Raw genomic sequence first — 17296 nt, 5'->3', positions numbered from 1 at the left:
TGTCCTTGCTTTTTGTGTGGCTTACAGAAAATATACACTGAATTAAAGGAGTTTTTTTTAGTTAGCGGAAAACACAAAACAAAGATATTGTTAATATCCTGCACGCTATCCTACGCTCGGATATTCCTATTTTTACGGCTACATTTTTTTGCTTTTATTCTGAAGGTAAAGTCGTGGTGCTTCCGGGTCTCCCTGACTTATATTGACAAACTTGATTAATCTCTTCCAGTCAGCTGTCAAAGCGACTCTTCTTCTGCTGCTAAATCTCATCATGTGTTGTTATTGCCGCCTTGTGATGTGGAGGAGACAATAAACGCTACTTCCCCAAATCACTGCCTATAACATACCACAGGGTGGCGCTATTTATACTTACACTAAGTAGCTCTATTCTAAATATGAGGCGACAATTTTACAAAACGGATAAAATAAGACTCAAAAACATTTAGTTGTTTCTGGATAGTTTTAATTAAGAATTATACCAATCTTACCGACACTCTGTCTTCTTAATTTAAAGGAAACGGGTACAGTGTGTGTGTGTGTGTGTGTGTGTGTGTGTGTGTGTGTGTGTGTGTGTGTGTGTGTGTGTGTGTGTGTGTGTGTGTGTGTGTGTGTGTGTGTGTGAAGGAGCCGCTGTCAGAAACAGAGAGGGGAGGTGAGAGGAAGACTGTCTGTCAGAGCTGGAGAGCGGTCGGTGCAAATCAGTAGATCCAGATGCTCGTCAAAGTCGAGGATTATAATTCATTTTCAAATCTAGCAATCACACAGGCTGCCAGTTTTCTTCACATTATTCTGATTAGGGCTTTTACAGTTCGAAAAACCTGCATGCTGATTGGCTTAACAGCAATCATCCCATCGTGGTGAAACAAACTCGCGTTACTCTGTCGAAGAGGAAGAGGAGCGAGGCGCATCGCCTCTGCATAGTACCATCTTTCTCTCCTTTTTTAAAATTTAACATCAGCTATAGTAGGCTATTTGGCAATAGTCTGCAAGGACAAAGGAGCTTTGGAGGTGGAGGAACAGGGCAATGATGACGGGCAAATCTGTGAAAGACATTGACAGATATCAGGCTGTCCTCAACTCTTTACTGGCGCTGGAGGAGAATAAATTCTGCGCAGACTGCGAATCAAAAGGTAGGTGTTTCTACCCCGGGTTACTATCTGTTTCTGCGGTTGTGAGTGCCTACACGATGGGGTCTAGTCTAGTCCACAAACGGGAAGCACATGAATCAACTCTCCTTTATCTTTACTACGCTCCAAAATGCGGTGTTGCATTCATCACCCCCGACCAATTACATTGTACTATGCTGCAAGAACGTCAGGGCCCCACGGGGCCACATCGTCGGCAGCAGCCAGGCTCACCAAACCATGTCAGGGGCTCCCAGATAGTTGGGTCACGGAGCCACACGTGATATAGGTCTTGTCTCAGGGATTCCCACATCTGAGCATTTTAGTACTGTCTGATCCGGCACAGAACTAGACAACCAGACAATGTGTGAAATATAAAATCCCACTCTTCCCACTGCCTACCTTTAAAAGAACGCCATAATAGTGAAACGTCAAAGAGGCGTGCACTGACTTTCTGTCGCCTTGCAGTCTGCTCCTATAGAGTCCTGTGTGCAGGTAGAGACACTCCTAAGCTTCACTCATAACCCGAGGGACCATAGGCTATAATAAAGTATTCCTATAGGGATTTATAGTGTGTCTGTGATACTCAATAATGAGTTAATTGTAGCGTGTTATTGTGTTTTAGTGTGTAAACTGTTATTGCATAGTATAACTAGGTTATAGTGACCTTATGTATGGTATGAGCCTTTGTTTTCATTTTATTTCATTTTATTTCATTTGATCTATTTTCTGGCATTACTGGGTATCTCAATACTCAGACTTGGTTTCTGTGTGTGTGTGTGTGTGTGTTTATATGTGCCTGCACTGACCCCTCAGTCTGTTTGTAGCCTCAGCGAAGCCTTGAACTACATGACCAGCTATATTTGCTGAACCTGTTTTGACATACCGGTGGCTAAACACTGCTGTTTTGGTGAGGAGGCAAGTGGGCCGTAATTCAACCTTCTGAATAATACGGTCATTCAGCATTTCATCTGAATGCTGCATCAGGATTAACTGTGAATATTATATCGGTTCTTTGTTGCAGACGTGTTTGATGTTAAAAAGGCAAACTGTGCTTGTAATGTGCCTCTATGCAGGCCCACACATGGAGATGTATATAAATAACGGTGCATCAAAAATACTTAAGTATCAATTCAGATAGCCAGAAGTGAACATCAAGTGTCAGCCAACATTAAGTATCAGTGAGCAATATTAATGTAGACAACTAGTTTGGCATCATGGTTGACAACTGAATTATAATGCACATCTTTTCTGCATTAGAGAGACATGACATGTGTCTGTGTGACAGAGAGTCCTCAAGAAAGAAGCTGATTTGATTTTTGACATATGGTTACTGGTGTTACACATAAGAATTGAGGACACTGACTGCTGCCAGCATCCTATTTTAGCCATCTACTGCTGCAGTATCCGATGTCACCACCATTATCAGTGCATTTGTACAGAAAACAGCTCTCTACTGTAAGTTGTCTGTTGCCAGATTTGAAGGCAGACCTGGTCTTACCACAGATCTGGCCCTGTTATCAGATGACGGAGGTGTTGGATGAGATCCGTCTCACTGCACTATACCTTGTCCTTGAAATCAGCTGCATGTCACCCATAGCGTATTTCCACATGGCCAGCAACACACCCACCTCGGGCATAAATTGTAAAGTGCAGGCCTGCATGCAAATCATTGCAAGCTGTCGCTATATGTCGGGAGCACTCACGGAATGAAATGGCCAACTCATCCTTGAGATTTCTCACACGAAAGGGGAAGCAGCAATGCATAGAGGAAGTAAAATGCACTGAGTCAGACATAGCATATAGGCTCACATATACTGTATGTCTGCAGCTTTGACAGAGAGACATGCAGGCAGACAGCCAGACGGACAGAGAGACAGGCAGCCAACGAGAGGTAGATCCTGAGTGTACAAAGCACATCCATATCTAAATCATGTTGAGGCTTAAAAATCCTCCTTTAATCTGTCTCCGTGCCTGACTAAATTTCCGCCTTATGTCTGAAGGGGATGTAATAGCTGAAATCAATAAAAGATGGTAGTTTTCCCCAGGTTTTATCCACCGGGCTGTTTCATGGAACAAGAAAGCATTTCTAATGTTTTGTACAAACAGTGTAGACAGGAAGATAGTCAGAGAGGAGGTCCAGTGGACAGGCAGGCAGGCAGGCAGACGCATTGCCCGACCTCCAGCCAGCCAGCTGACCTTACTCTTTGCTCCCACTCAGTTTAATGCCCGCCCTTCATTTGGATGGACGCCATCACTGTCTAGGTGTTCCCTCCCTTTGTCTCTCTCTCTCTCTCTCTCTCTCTCTCTATCTCTCACTTTGTCTGCCTCTATCGCCGTAACGCCGATGCTGCATCTCTGTCTCAATTTAATATTACTTACCTGTCAAATCCAAGTTAAAAGTGGCCGCAGAGTGTGACTCTGTCGGTTCTTCAAGCCGTTTTGACAAGAGAGTGTTTCTGAAGTTGTCAGTGACATCAGAAACTTCAGAGAGAAATCATGAGCTGGTTGACTTTGCGCTTGATGTTTGATTTAAAAAAAAAAAAGTCTATAAAATATTTTGACAAGATGGATTTATGCTTTGGGGTGTTCTAAAATTCTTCTGGTGTTGAAATGAGCAACTCAGAAATAAAAAATAGCATTTTATGTTGGATAAATGAGGGTAGTATTCTAATGCAAAGAAAGTGTGTTATTACAATCTGCAATGAGGCTCATCATTATTACTGTAATGACAGATGATAAAATGCATGAAGTTATGTTCTGCTTTGGTCATGTTTGAGGAGAAATTTGTTTTATGTAGTAATATCCTGCCCGGTAACCCTGAAATCAATCAGCTACACTGGCTAATGAACCAAAAATTTAATTTCAAACTCCGTTAGTAATTAGTATTTAAGTGCACCATCTAGGTTGTTAGAAATATCTGCATGTGACAGCTGTGAGTAAATCCACTGTAAGTAATCTATGAGCTTTCCCAGCCCTCCCACTCATCAAGTCTATTTAATGTGTTGAATCTATCAGGAACATATGTTCATCTAACCCCACAGTTGGTTCTATTCTATTTTTATATATTATTTTATTGCTTAGTTTATATTCCATTTTGTGCTTGTATTTTATTTTGATTCATCTTATTAAATTTGCCGCTGCTTTAATCCCGTTTCTCCACGGGGATTAATAAAGTTTCATCTTGACTTACAGACACATTATGCACTTATTTGACATGATTAGCTCCAGCTTATACAGTAGCTATGCGACCAACATTGTCTGTTCGCAAGTCTGGAGTATTCACTGGAGCGATGTAGATCACAACAACAATAGCAAGCTGGCAGGGTTTGTGCATTGCTGTCTGTACCCAGGGAACCATAGAAACAGTTCACACACACACACTCACACACAAACACACAGCGAAAGTAAAAGTGAATGTATTTGTCTAAGTCCCGCTTCATCACATGGGCTGGCAAAATAACTGAAGATTTGATAGATTAACTGTGAAGTGAGATAAGATTTTGTTCCAGTGTCTACAGCCCTCAGGTGCTCTTTTAATAGGATATAAATAGAATTGAAACTTTTCGTCCTCAGACAAACACTCTTTGGGCTATTACAAAGTTGATTATAAAAAAGCAGAGCATCTGACTTTTACAATTATAGCTCCAAGTGAAAAAAGAAAATCAGTCGCTTACTAAAAATCAAAAGGCAGGCCCATTTTTTATTATTCTAAACTGACTAACGACATAAATAAGCCAACAGTCCAAAAGACTGATTGAATGAATTAGAAGGAAAAATGTCCTTCATGTGTGATGCTGTGGAGGTTTACTGCATTGTGAATATGACATGTTTTCTTTTCCTCTCACGCACACACACACACACACACACACACACACACACATGCACACATACACGAACACACGCACAGACACAGACACATGGTCACAAGCATGGCTGTGCACCTATTTTTTGATTGGCGTGACTTCACTGTGCAACAGCCTAGTCTAATTAGACTGCAGATGAGATTAGGGGTTAGGAGAGAAAATAGCAGTGCATACACACTCACACACACGCACACACACACACACACACACACACACATGCTCACACATGCACACACACATGGTGCAGAGGCCCTAGCTTTAGAAATAACGTAATTGGCATCTTCCTTGTGTCCTTCACTGGTCTGTTGCCTTTAGTCTTGCAGTCAGTTTCTCTAACTAATGCATGCCATTTGTCAACCGTATGAGAAAAGACATGCCATATTTACAGTGATTATTACACAAATGCTGTGCTGCATGTTTCCATGCTGATATGACACATGTTCTCACACATGGTGTAGTGGTTAGGGATACTGTCCTGTAATCAGAAGGTCACAACTTTGATCCCTATCATCTGCCATCTGTCCTGTAGAAGTGAACGTAAGCAAAGCACTGAACCTGTTCATCGTCACTGATTTGAAGTTGCTAAAGATAAAAGAATCAAATTCGGAAAGAATGGTTAGCAGCTCCTTATTCCTTTGACAACCTTTTTGTTTTTTTTTCTTTATGTATGAAAATTTGCCAGTGAATAAAACAGCACCGCAATCTGGGTTGGTGCATAGAGAGAGTGGTTTTACCTCCTACCTGACTGGCACACTGTGCTGAACTAGGAAGTGTTACTATACTGTACAGTGAATGCATGCACAGATACTAACACATGTGCATGGAAGCACCGGTGTGAATGCATTTGTCCCCCCGCCTCCCTCCAGTCAGGCTATTGGCCATATGGCTCTGGATGGGGCTTTTGTCTAATCTTGTTTGCTTTGACAAAGATTACTGTGCTTTTATCGCCTTCCTCCCCCTGGCTGATTGAACAGGAAGTGACGAGGTGTATGGAGCAAAACACACACACACACACACACACACACACACACACACACACAAACACATTAACAGTTATCAGACAAGCCCTATGCTTACTGTAGATACCACAGGAAGATAACATGAGTGCAGTTTCTCTCATGATATATGAATCAGTTTTTTTCTCCTCCTCACAACGTGTCACTTTTACTGTAAATCCTCAGCGCTGCTGGGAAATAACGATGAGATGGGGTGAGGCAGGTGAATGCTGTAGTCAACACTTCTCGCTTTAGTCTCGAGGGGCAGCCTGTGTGTGTGTGTGTGTGTGTGGGGGTGCTTGCGTAAAAGCCTGCCTCCCTTATTGTCTCCATTGTACTTGTGTTTACGTACACACCGGCCCATGGTTGCCGTGGTGATATCAACGGGCGATGTAATGCCTTATCCCACGGCTCTTAACCCCCCACAGCCAACCCACCCACCCCCGGCTCCCTCTCCTCCCCTCCTCCTCCCCCTCACCTTCCCCTCACACCCCTGACTCCGATCCAATCAGCAGCCAGCAGGAAGTCTCATCGAAACAAGGACCTGGTGATTGGCTGTTAAGAGTCTTAGCATTGAACTGTACCAAGGAGAAGGTGGCACATTGATACAGTCAATATTACTCCTGGTCTGTTGTGGGAATACACAAGAAACTTGTGCTAACCTCAAGTACACAAGGTAACCTTGGCGTTTTTAAGGCTTTGATGCCAAGTTATGAGCCAGATTATTATTATGATTAGTGGGGCCCGAAGGCAAAGCAAATTAAAGTTGGTGTTGTTATCCTTGTGAGTGGTGGCATCATTGATTTAGCTTGGTTTGTGGTGGAGTCCAGTGAATAATAGTAATAATAAAAGTTTCATTTGCATTGCACTTCTTTTTTATAGCAGATTACGCAATACCTCAACAGTGAAGATGGGCATGATGTCATTCCCACAAATAGTCATAAAACAAATACACACTAGTTGGCTTTCCGGGACTGTAAAATAAATAAAAGCAATAGTAAAATTAACAGGAGAAAAGATGTCACCTAACAGCAATTTCATCAAAATAAGTCTGAAAAAAAAAAAAAAAAAAAAAAAAAAAAACAGTTTAAGGTGGACAGTGAGCAGCTACTCATCACCCATGCAGTCAAAGTGACTCATCAGCAAGATCACAGTCGCAGTGAGTTTGGCACTGACTGTTTGTCGCACACTGACACAGTTGGTGGGTTTACAGTGTATTAGTGAATTATCAATAGGGGTCCATCTGTTCCGCTTGGACTGGTTTTGCTGGTTTTGGTGTGATTCTGGGCCACTGGGCGGCCCCAGGGTTTCTTCTGGAAGGGGTTAGTCGCTGAGGGCTGAGTAAAGGAGGTCGACCAAGTACTCTCTGTGTGTGTGTGTGTGTGTGTGTGTGTGTGTGTGTGTGTGTGTGTGTGTGTGTGTGTGTGTGTGTGGTGATGGTATAGGGGGGAGACAGCATGATCCAATGACGATCTAGCCTCTATGAGATTAGCCACTAATGAGCTATATGGACCCACTCACGCACGTGCATGTGTGTGTGCACGTGTGTGTGTGTGCACGTGTTTTGTATGTGTACAGCTGTACACATGTGTATGACATGCACCCCTGCATTTGCAAACACACACTGAATGTGTGTTTGCATGGGTCTGTCTGTGTGAGCCTGTCTTTGTGTGTTTTGTGCCGTGCTGTGTGTGATTATATTATGTCCTTATAAAGACAGAATAATGACGAATACACTCCAGCAATTGTCAGCCCTCATGTCTTCAAGAGTCTAGTTCAGCCGCAGGCCTTGGTTTATGCCGGGTTAAGATTAGAATGAGGTTTTTGGGTTAAAGTTAAAGTTAGATGTGTCATGGCAAGGGTTAACTTTTGAATTAGAATTTTACGGAATGAATGCAGTCAGTGAAAGTCCTCACGGGTACAGTAATGCAAATGTTTGTGTGTGTGTGTGTGTGTGTGTGTGTATGTGTGTGAGTGAGTGGCTGAAGTCTTCATTACAGATCCTTGCTGGTGCGCACTGCTCTTCAGACCCCCTGCACATCCCAGCAGGCCATCCAACAGCTAAAGTCCACCATCTGATGTCTATAAAAATCACTGTTTGTTTGTCTCTCTCTCTCTGTGATTTTGGCTCTCGCCCCAGCACTGCCTTCTCCTCCCCTGATGTGCTTGAAGCTGGATGTTTGACAACCACAACCAGTCGTTTTGCCAGAATGATTCATCACTCGCCTATGCGTTCCTTCTGCTTTTAGGTAGTGCTGCCCTCCAAATGTGAGGACAGGCTCATGAGTCAAGCGCCGAGCTTTTGCATAAGCCTCAACCACAAAGGTGCTGGCATTCCTCCTCTCGTTAGAAAAGAAAAGAGGAAGTTTTCACACTGCCCTTACACTACAGTGAAGAAATGAGGACTGCAATGCAAACCGAGTAGCACATAGAACATTATTTGCACAACTTGTTTGTTCAAACTTTCACTCTTTTTTTAGGTGTCTTTTCCTCCCACACTCCTCCTACGTTTTCTGCTCACTGTACCTTGAAGTGTGCAGCGTTACTGGCCATATGTGGGTTCTTGCTCAGCCACTGCATCGATTTGCAGTGGGAAAAGAGACTGTGTTTTGCTGCAGTGTGATTCACTTGATATGTCTACCAGTGTATTCCAGACCTGGCTACCCCCTCTCTCCTCAACCTAAACCTCTTCCTCCCCTGTGCTCTTGCTTCTGCCAGGCCATGTGCACCTTTCCCTGATCTCACCCGTTCAGCACGCACCCTTACAAGCTGGAGCACCAGCACCCTGGCAAGCACATTCCTACCCTGCTGGAAGCAGATTAGACCTACTCTGAAAAAAAAAATCTCCATTTTAACAAGTCATTTATTGTCTCATGTTCAGCCTTGTTTGTCTTCAAACAAGTGAAAAGATCTGCCAGTTGGCTGCAATAATCCCACTTGTTTCCAGCACGGCGTCTCTTGTTTCGGGACTTTTTCTGGTAACAAGTATAATATCTTGGAGCAAGGCAAAATAAGGCAGACCAGCCCACTAGTGTCGAGAAAATGACACTCGATTCGAGTTGATTCAAAATTCTGGAAACAAGTTGATAAGCGCTGGAAACAAGTGGGATTATTGCGTCCCACATGCAGATTTTTTTCACTTGCTTGGAGGAAAACAAGATTTTAACACTGAATATGAGACTAGAATGAGAGTAGGAGATGTTTGCCGTGGACTCTCATACACAACTGGACACAGGCACACACACACACACAGTTTGAAAGTATGAGGTGATGTTTGAAAGGAAAAAAGAGAGAAAAACAGAGATCAAGACAATATGCAAAGAAAAGAGAAAGCAGGGTGAAGCAGCGAAACCCAGAAAATGAGAATGGAGAATGTAGCAGAAAGGGGGAATTAGAGCTGTGGAAGAGAGATATGGATAGACAGGGGAGAAAAGGAGGGAGGCGCAGCAGTGGTGAACGAGATAAGAAATGGCGGCCAGCACAGAGAAAAGCATTAGAATAAGGATGAGGAGGGCAAACAAACTAATTCCAGTGCTCTGGGGGGTTTCTCTCAATTGACAATCTCTCTCTCTCTCTCCCTCTCACTTCCCATGTTTACATTGGATAAGTAGGCTTAGTAATTCTACTATTATTAGCCAGCATGACAGCTAATACTGCAGTCAGACGGTCACGATGATGGACATCGACACTGTCTGTCTCACCGTCTATCTCTTTGTGTTGGTCGGGTTTGCTCTTTGTCTTTTTTTATTTGCCTTCCTGACAATCTGTGCACTGTCTTCCTTTCATAACTGCAACTCAATTTGAAATTTGAAAACCCGGCTGGGCCTTAGCAGACCACAATGCACCAGCAAAGCCAGACATCCCATGATTGTCTCATTATGATGCAAACAAAATAACAGTTTATTTTACTATGCATTTCCCAGGATGCAACCAAGACAAGAGGCCATTATTTGGCTTGCTGCTGCCAGACACAGTGTTTCCGCCAGTGGTTGCGGGAGAGGAAGGTTTTGCATGTTTTCCCTTCTGAAAATGAACTTCCTCTTTTATTTGCATAGAATGGCCTTTCTTGAGCGCCGTGCTGTGACACTGGCCGACAGCAGAGTGCAGCGGGGAAGCCAAAGCCAAAGCTGCTCTTCCATCTAGTGGTGCAAAAGCCACACTGCATCATTGCTAAAATCGGGATGTAGGCATTACGGGGCTGATAGTGGAAAAGAGAGGGAGGTAAGAGAAAGCGAGAGAGAGGTTCAGCAGCCCTTCAGCCGAGTAGAGTGAGAAAAGGAGGGGGGAGCAGGATGAGAGAGACGAGAGAAGAGGAGGAGGGGCAAGAAGAGAGAGATGCAAGGAGAGATGGAGAGAGAGAGAGAGGCGCCAAGCTTCAGTATTCTCTTTGAAGCTCGCTGTATTCTCTGAAGAGGACTGTTGCATAATTTGAGCAGAAAAATAGCTGGAGAGCGATGTTTTATTTTCCCCCTCCCCAGAGTTCCTTGCTCAGACTGTATCTTGACAGCTTTGCTGATAAAGTGAAGATGCACAGAGACGCGTGCATCATCACATGCATCAATACTATACAACATGTGGGGAAAGAGGGGTGCATAATGCTCAAATGCATGCTTTTAGAAACATGTGGCAACAATACGGATAAAATGGCTCACTGAAAGAGTCACTCAGATGCCCGTGCACTCGCCCATCCATCCACCCCCCCCACACACACACACACATGCACACACATGCACACACAAGCACATGACCAAATGAGTAATCACCCCTGCAGGTATCCAGGCTGAAAGTGTGTGTGCATATGATGGCGTGTGTGTGAGTGTGTGTGTGTGATTTTCTATTCCCCCTTCCTCCCTCCGTCTCTCCTCTCAGTCTCAGCTATGTAGGCTAACACTCCTATTGGATCTTATTATGTGTCAGGACACCACATGACTTAACGAGGGATTGGATATGTTCCCTGCTGAATTCAAACTCATAATTGAGGTTTCAGGCTTGTCTATCTATAATTGGACTGAAATTAATCAGACTCTTCCTCAACATTCTTCAGTTCAGCCTCCCCACCCAACCCTCTCTCATGTCTCTATCTCAGCCTCTTACCCTACCTCTCCATTTTACATCTACATTTGAATTCTGTGGTCTGATTATGTTGTTCCCCTGGTTTTAAGACCCCCCTCCTGTCCTTTTGTCTCCTCTCTCTAAGTCTGAAATAAGCATCTAATCCTCCTCGTCTTGCTCAATTGCCGTCCACTAGGTCCGAGATGGGCGTCCTGGAACTTGGGCATCTTTATCTGCATCCGCTGTGCTGGCATCCATCGAAACCTTGGGGTGCACATCTCCAAGGTCAAGTCTGTCAACCTGGACCAGTGGACGCAGGAGCAGATCCAGGTCAGAGGAAACACTGCTGACTCGAATCAGCTGCGCCTATAAGTGTATATGAATTTATTATGACCCTCCAAGATCTACCACTTTTGTCATAAATATTTATGACTGGAAGCCTGACTTTGTTGATGTATGAGATGCACGCTCCTTCTTAGCACAGTTGTAGGTTTGAAATATGGTTTGGGACAAAGCAATGATAAAAATTCATTAGGATTACACATTCCATAACAGGGAACTGGATTTGCACAAACTTCCAGCTGCTGGTTTTATATTATTGTAACACATTACATCACAAAACATCTGTCTCCTCTGTCAAATGACCACTACTTCTACTTTTTTATTACAGGAAAACGAGAAGTTTTCCTAATAATTCTGTTTGAAGGTGAAGCAACATCGCAGCAATGCTTACTAAAGTATTAATACTAAATGAAGTATTAAAAAAAGCTGTGCTGGCTGCGACTCAGAGCTCTCACATCCTGGTTTCAGCCTCTGATTAGTGCTGAATAATTAGGCAAGGAGGCATGGGGAGTAACATTAATACTTAAATGCTCACATGCAGAGGAGGAAGTAAACACTTTCTCATCAGTATGCATTTCAGTTTCTCCGAGTCTAATGTGAGGCAGGAAGGTCAGTATCATGCTCTGCAGTGTGATCAAATGCCTGTTCACAGCATCTTCTTGAACTCCGGCTCCCAGAAGATCTTACTCTAGTTTATGATCAGAGATGCAGCGGTGCACAAACCCACAAAAATCCAGTTTAATTTCTTTTCAATTTGTGGAATTGAGTCTGATACCAAAGATAGTTCTCACTCATTCACGATTTCTGGAGTCTGTTTTGCATTTCTTCACACTGGCTGACTTTGTGACATAGATGTCGTGTTTCTGTGTCAGTGTGTCCAGGAGATGGGGAACGCCAAAGCCAAACGCCTCTATGAGGCTTTCCTACCGGAGTGTTTCCAACGCCCTGAGACAGACCAGTATCCTCTTTATGATGTTGTGTTTGTATGTCTGTGTATGTGCATGTGTGCGTGTGCATGTGTGCGTGCATGTGTGAGATGCAAAGCTAGTGCCTTTGTCCTTGACATGCTGTGCAGGTCTGCAGAGATCTTCATCAGGGACAAGTACGATAAGAAGAAGTACATGGATAAAGTCATTGACATCCAGATGCTCAGGGTGAGGCCTCACAGACACACACACACACACACACACAAACACACCACACACACCACACACACAAGACTGGCCTAACAGGTAGGGAAGAAGATTTGTGATCACCAATTTGTATCAGCCAATACAATGAATATACATCTGTTAAGATACATACCAAGCAGAAGGATGCTGACAAATGGCTGCATGCTCAGCAGAACTCTGAAAAACCAAACTGCAAATAAAACTGAATACAAAAGCTGAAAAACTCCACAGAGCAGACAACATACTGCCGTCACAAATAATGCTTGTTTTCTCTGGGCAGAAAGAAAAGAGCTGTGACAACATACCCAAGGAGCCGGTTGTGTTTGAGAAGATGAAACTGGTGAGTGTAGCATGGTGCCGCCGTCGTGTTACAACATTTATGGAGTGGAACTGGGCACGTCGCTTCAATTGTTGTATTTTTAACAATTTGCATTGAGCTCTTAGTCTCTCATCCAGAGCGACTTACAGTATTTTTTGTGACCACAGAAGAACCATGAAAGAGTCAAGTGCTAGGAAAAGGAATAGAATAAGAGGTAAGGATAGCGATGGAGTGTGTGTTTTATTTTAGAGAGCAAGTACAGGGTGTAGAAAAGGGAAATCATTCAGTGAGGAGAGGGCGATAAGAGCAGCTTCTTGAACCGATGAGCTTTCATTCTACAGTGGAAAATGGGGGGGTGACTTTGCTGTTTTGACTGGAGCGGTAAGGTCATTCAGCCACCGGGGAGGCTGGCAGGAGAAGAGTCAATTGTTCTGGATTTGAACTCATTTGTCCGGGCAGACGTATTGCATCAATTGTATCGACTTTTTCCCTTTATGACAGAAAAAGGACATCAGCCCGAAGACGCAGTCCCAGTCCGTCACAGATCTGCTTGGATTAGGTACGCTCGCACATACAAAGCGTTCTGTATTACAGCACATAATGAGAAAGGCACCATCGGTGTTCTTTCCAAATGTCAGAGGAGCCTTGAACCACAACTCCATTTTCAACCTGCGGCCTCTTTTCCATTTGTATTCCATCACCGTATCGATCAATACTGGAAAAAATCAGGTGCTTCACTGTAGAGCTGCTTCCTGGTTGTTTGCCTGGGTTTGTTGCTGTCCAGTGCTTTTCTATAAGGCCACTTGACACTCCAAATAGCAGATTTGCAGTCCCAAACTCATTAGAGTGAGCACAGAGAAAAAAACGCTTTTTTTGCTTTTGGGGTTGATTTATTTATTTATTTTTTTTTTTGGGGGGGTGGCAAGCGAAACACAAATAGCTCTGTAGTTTCTGATGAAAGCATTTGATGAAATTTTGTCCAGGATTCACTGGCATGATGGAAAATGATGGGAATTGATTTAAAGGAATAGTTCATCTGAAATACAAAAAAAAAAAAAAAAAGCAATCTATCCATCTGGATCGTTAACTACCAAAAATGTAAATGTGGAAAAACTCAACATCCGCTGCTCTTTCCAAAAACAATGACACAGATGCCCGTCATAATGCCCTTTGGGGAAAAGAGTTTTTTTCGGGGACTATTTCCTACCGAGTCACACAGAAACACACACACATATGGGTAGAGTGCTCTATCCATGCACTGTTCCTTTAAGCTTCTGTCTAACTCCTATCCACCTGTTGCTTTAATGATTTACCGAACACACACACCTGTTACTGTAACCATGCTTCCTTGCACCCGCTGTTAGACGCCCCTGCCCCGAGTCCTGCGGTGTCTAATGGTGGCGGGTGTGCTCCAGAGGAGAAACAGAGCCCAGCGGTGGCTAATCCGGCTCTGTCACACTCCGCCCTGGATCTGTTCAGCTCTCTGCCAACATCCTCATCTGCCTCCTCCACTAAGACCACGGTAGGCAGCACACTCGCTCTCTCCCAAACCCTGTAATGAAATACTTACATATCTGCCATCAGTATTAACTTTCTCTCTCTCGCTCTCTCTGTCTCTCCTCTTCCCTCTCTTCAGCCTGTATCCAGCAGCTCCATGCCTCGCAGCAGAGTGGCTGCCTCTGTCCCTGAGAACCTCAGTCTGTTCCTGGACCCGGCGCCCAAAGCAGAGGAGACCACCGTCAAGAAACTGTCCAAGGACTCGATCCTGTCTCTGTACGCCTCGGCTCCCTCGGTGCACGCCAACAGTATGACCGCTCACGGTGAGAAACACGCCAGTGCCAAACATGGTCTGTGGGCAAAGCTGGAAAAGGTTTCTGCAATGTCCATCTGGGAGTTTCCGAAAACACCCAGATGGACATTGAGAGTCCCTAGGAAGTTCAATTCCAGAGATATGGACCCATTTGACCCTTGATTATAAGTAAAAGGGAGATATGTGCCTTTTTCCTAAGTGTCAAGAAACATCTCTGGTCAATATTTAGCTTAGGAAGCTACTTAGGAATCTTTTTTTTTTTTTTTTTTTTTTTTTTTACAGACCATATCCTCATACTGATTTTTCTTCACATATTTACATAAACATGCTTCAGGTTTTTAGTCTAATTTTTCCCCATTGGAAGCTGTCATATTTTCTACTGGGAATGGCATAATTATAATTGGTAGGTATGTTTAAGGCGAGTAAACAGTAAGCGGTAATCAACTGACCAAAAGAAAGGGGATGGGCAGTCATTATCTTAGAGAAATCACAGACACTGTATTTATTGATATCATAGAATTATGGGACAAGCACTTAAAAAAAAAAAAATCCAGGGGAGGCCTCTCATTTGGAGGTGCTGGACAGACGCAGTCACAAGTGTTAGACCAGTATGGCTCTTCAAATCTTGGTCATGGTGGAGAGCTGATGGAGCAGTGTGTTCACAATGCAATAGCGATCCTTACTAATTTGTCATGTTCTTGTATTTGTTTGTTCTAGCTGGCCTGTACATGAATCAGATGGGATACCCCACACACCCGTATGGTTCATATCACTCTTTAGCCCAGGCAGGTGGGATGGGAGGAACCATGATGGCGTCACAGATGGCCATGATGGGCCAGCAGCAGAGTGGAATGATGGGAGTTCAGCAAAGCAGCATGATGGGACTCCAACAGAGCAGCATGCTGGGACAACAGAACGGCTTGATGGGTGCCCAGGGAGTCATGGCTCAGCCTGGTGGGGTTGCAGCATCACCCTACATGACAGGGATGACTCAAGGCATGATGGGACAGCAGCAGAGCGGTATGATGGTTCAGCAGCAGAACGGCATGATGGGACAGCAGCAGAATACCATGATCGCGCAGCAGCAGAGTGGGATGATGGGACAGCAGCAGAATGGCATGATGGGACAGCAGCAGATGGGAGGTTTGCCCACATTACCTCAGCAGCAGGTGTACGGAGTGCAACAAGCCCAGCAGCTGCAGTGGAACATCACCCAGGTGTGTGTGTGTGTGTGTGTGTGTTCATGTATTATGTGTGTTACACTTTTTTTTTTTAACAGTTTAAGAGCGTAAGTGCTCATAAAGTCACAATCAATAGTCACATTGTTGAATATTATTTATGGAAAAGTGGCTAAGAAGTTAACCGGGTAGTGTGTCTTTTGTGTCCCAGATGACTCAGCACATGGCGGGCATGAATTTCTACGGCACCAACGGCATGATGGGATACAGCGGTCAACACATGGGAGGATCAACGACGCCGAGCTCCGCGCACATGGCAGCGCACGTCTGGAAATGAACTCCTCTGCCCCCAGGAAGCGAGACAACGTCAACAACCAACACGGGAGCTAGGAAACTGGGTTAGAGAAATTTCTGGACTCTCCTTAAGAAATTTTTTGAATGCAAGGGGGGAGGAGGAGGAGGAGGAGGAGGAAGACGAAGAGGAAGAGGAGGGTGGAGCCAGGTCTGAGGAATAAGGTTTAGGAAACTACTACTACCTCTCTTTCTCTCTCCTCTCCAAACACCTTTCCTCTTCCCATCTCATCCATAGCCATGTTTTGCAAATTCCCATGCTTGCCTTCAGAACATTCTTATATGGCAACCCAGACAAATGAAAACAGGGTTCAGAGGCCACGCATCTCATAGTCTACCCTGCCTGTGTGTGTGTGTGATTTAACAAAAAATCAAATAAAACTGTGTGTGGGAGTGTGTCCATGTGTGTGCGCAAACCTGCTCTAAGTGGGTGTCCGCTCACTGCTCGTCTTCACTTGGTTTGTACTTTTCTAAAAGCTCGCCTGCCCGTCCAATCACATCAATAATTTAAGGAATCCCTTTACGTGTTAACTTCTTAGTCCCTCAGTGTCTCACAAGATAGAGCAGCTACAAGGCCTACCTTAAAAAAGCCCTCAACTGTGGTGTCCTCTACACAATTTACACAGGGCTTCGGGTAGAATTAGTATCTAGTCTAGGCGTTAAGTGTCCAAAGTCCAGCAGAGGATTTTGGGAAACCAAAGATCAATGCTAGCTTTACTTTGGCTGTACGGTATCCAGATGCGCTGTGCTGCGCCTGTGCGGCCTCTGAAGGGATTTCACACTAGTGATCGCCAGACAATTCAGATTCACTTCAGCGGTTAGCAATCTTTTAACAGTATGTTGGATCATACCTGCTTCTCCTGGATGGACTTTTGAGCATATCAATTCACTGTGCTGTTCCCTCAGCAAGGGTGGGACACGTGGGAGCTCACTTGCATGCAATGTTGTCATAGAAATCTCGAGTTAAAGCTGCAATAATTGAAATCGTGACAGCGGGGAGTGTTTAGACTCAAATGACATAATTAGTCGGTGAATTAGAGAAGGTTTTGGCTGCATCCAGGTGAATGGGCTGCATTATTCTAGGGCT

The 17296-nt window shown here is 44.2% G+C and overlaps 1 protein-coding gene across 1 annotated transcript; it reads left to right on the top strand.

The window, feature by feature from the left end:
* Positions 1–774: 774 nt before the first annotated feature.
* Positions 775–16561, top strand: smap2 (small ArfGAP2). Its single transcript, XM_030064507.1, has 10 exons — positions 775–1130; positions 11234–11367; positions 12252–12337; positions 12455–12533; positions 12832–12891; positions 13372–13429; positions 14235–14392; positions 14507–14690; positions 15398–15897; positions 16070–16561. The coding sequence occupies exons 1-10, from the start codon at positions 1025–1027 to the stop codon at positions 16193–16195; spliced, it is 1491 nt and encodes a 496-aa protein (XP_029920367.1). The 5' UTR covers positions 775–1024; the 3' UTR covers positions 16196–16561.
* The last annotated feature ends 735 nt before the right edge of the window (positions 16562–17296 follow it).

Source organism: Myripristis murdjan, chromosome 11, assembly GCF_902150065.1.
Source record: "Myripristis murdjan chromosome 11, fMyrMur1.1, whole genome shotgun sequence".
In the NCBI taxonomy this organism is placed as follows: domain Eukaryota; kingdom Metazoa; phylum Chordata; class Actinopteri; order Holocentriformes; family Holocentridae; genus Myripristis; species Myripristis murdjan.
Note: the sequence above shows the minus strand (reverse complement) of the source record. Positions and strands in the feature narration are given on the sequence as shown.

Bases quoted from the DNA above. Each gene is read 5' to 3' on its own strand.
- smap2 (XM_030064507.1), top strand. From the start codon at position 1,025: ATGATGACGGGCAAATCTGTGAAAGACATTGACAGATATCAGGCTGTC. The intron at 11,368-12,251 runs GTCAGAGGAAAC...TTTCTGTGTCAG, and splicing joins GGACGCAGGAGCAGATCCAG to TGTGTCCAGGAGATGGGGAA. The intron at 12,534-12,831 runs GTGAGGCCTCAC...TTCTCTGGGCAG, and splicing joins TTGACATCCAGATGCTCAGG to AAAGAAAAGAGCTGTGACAA.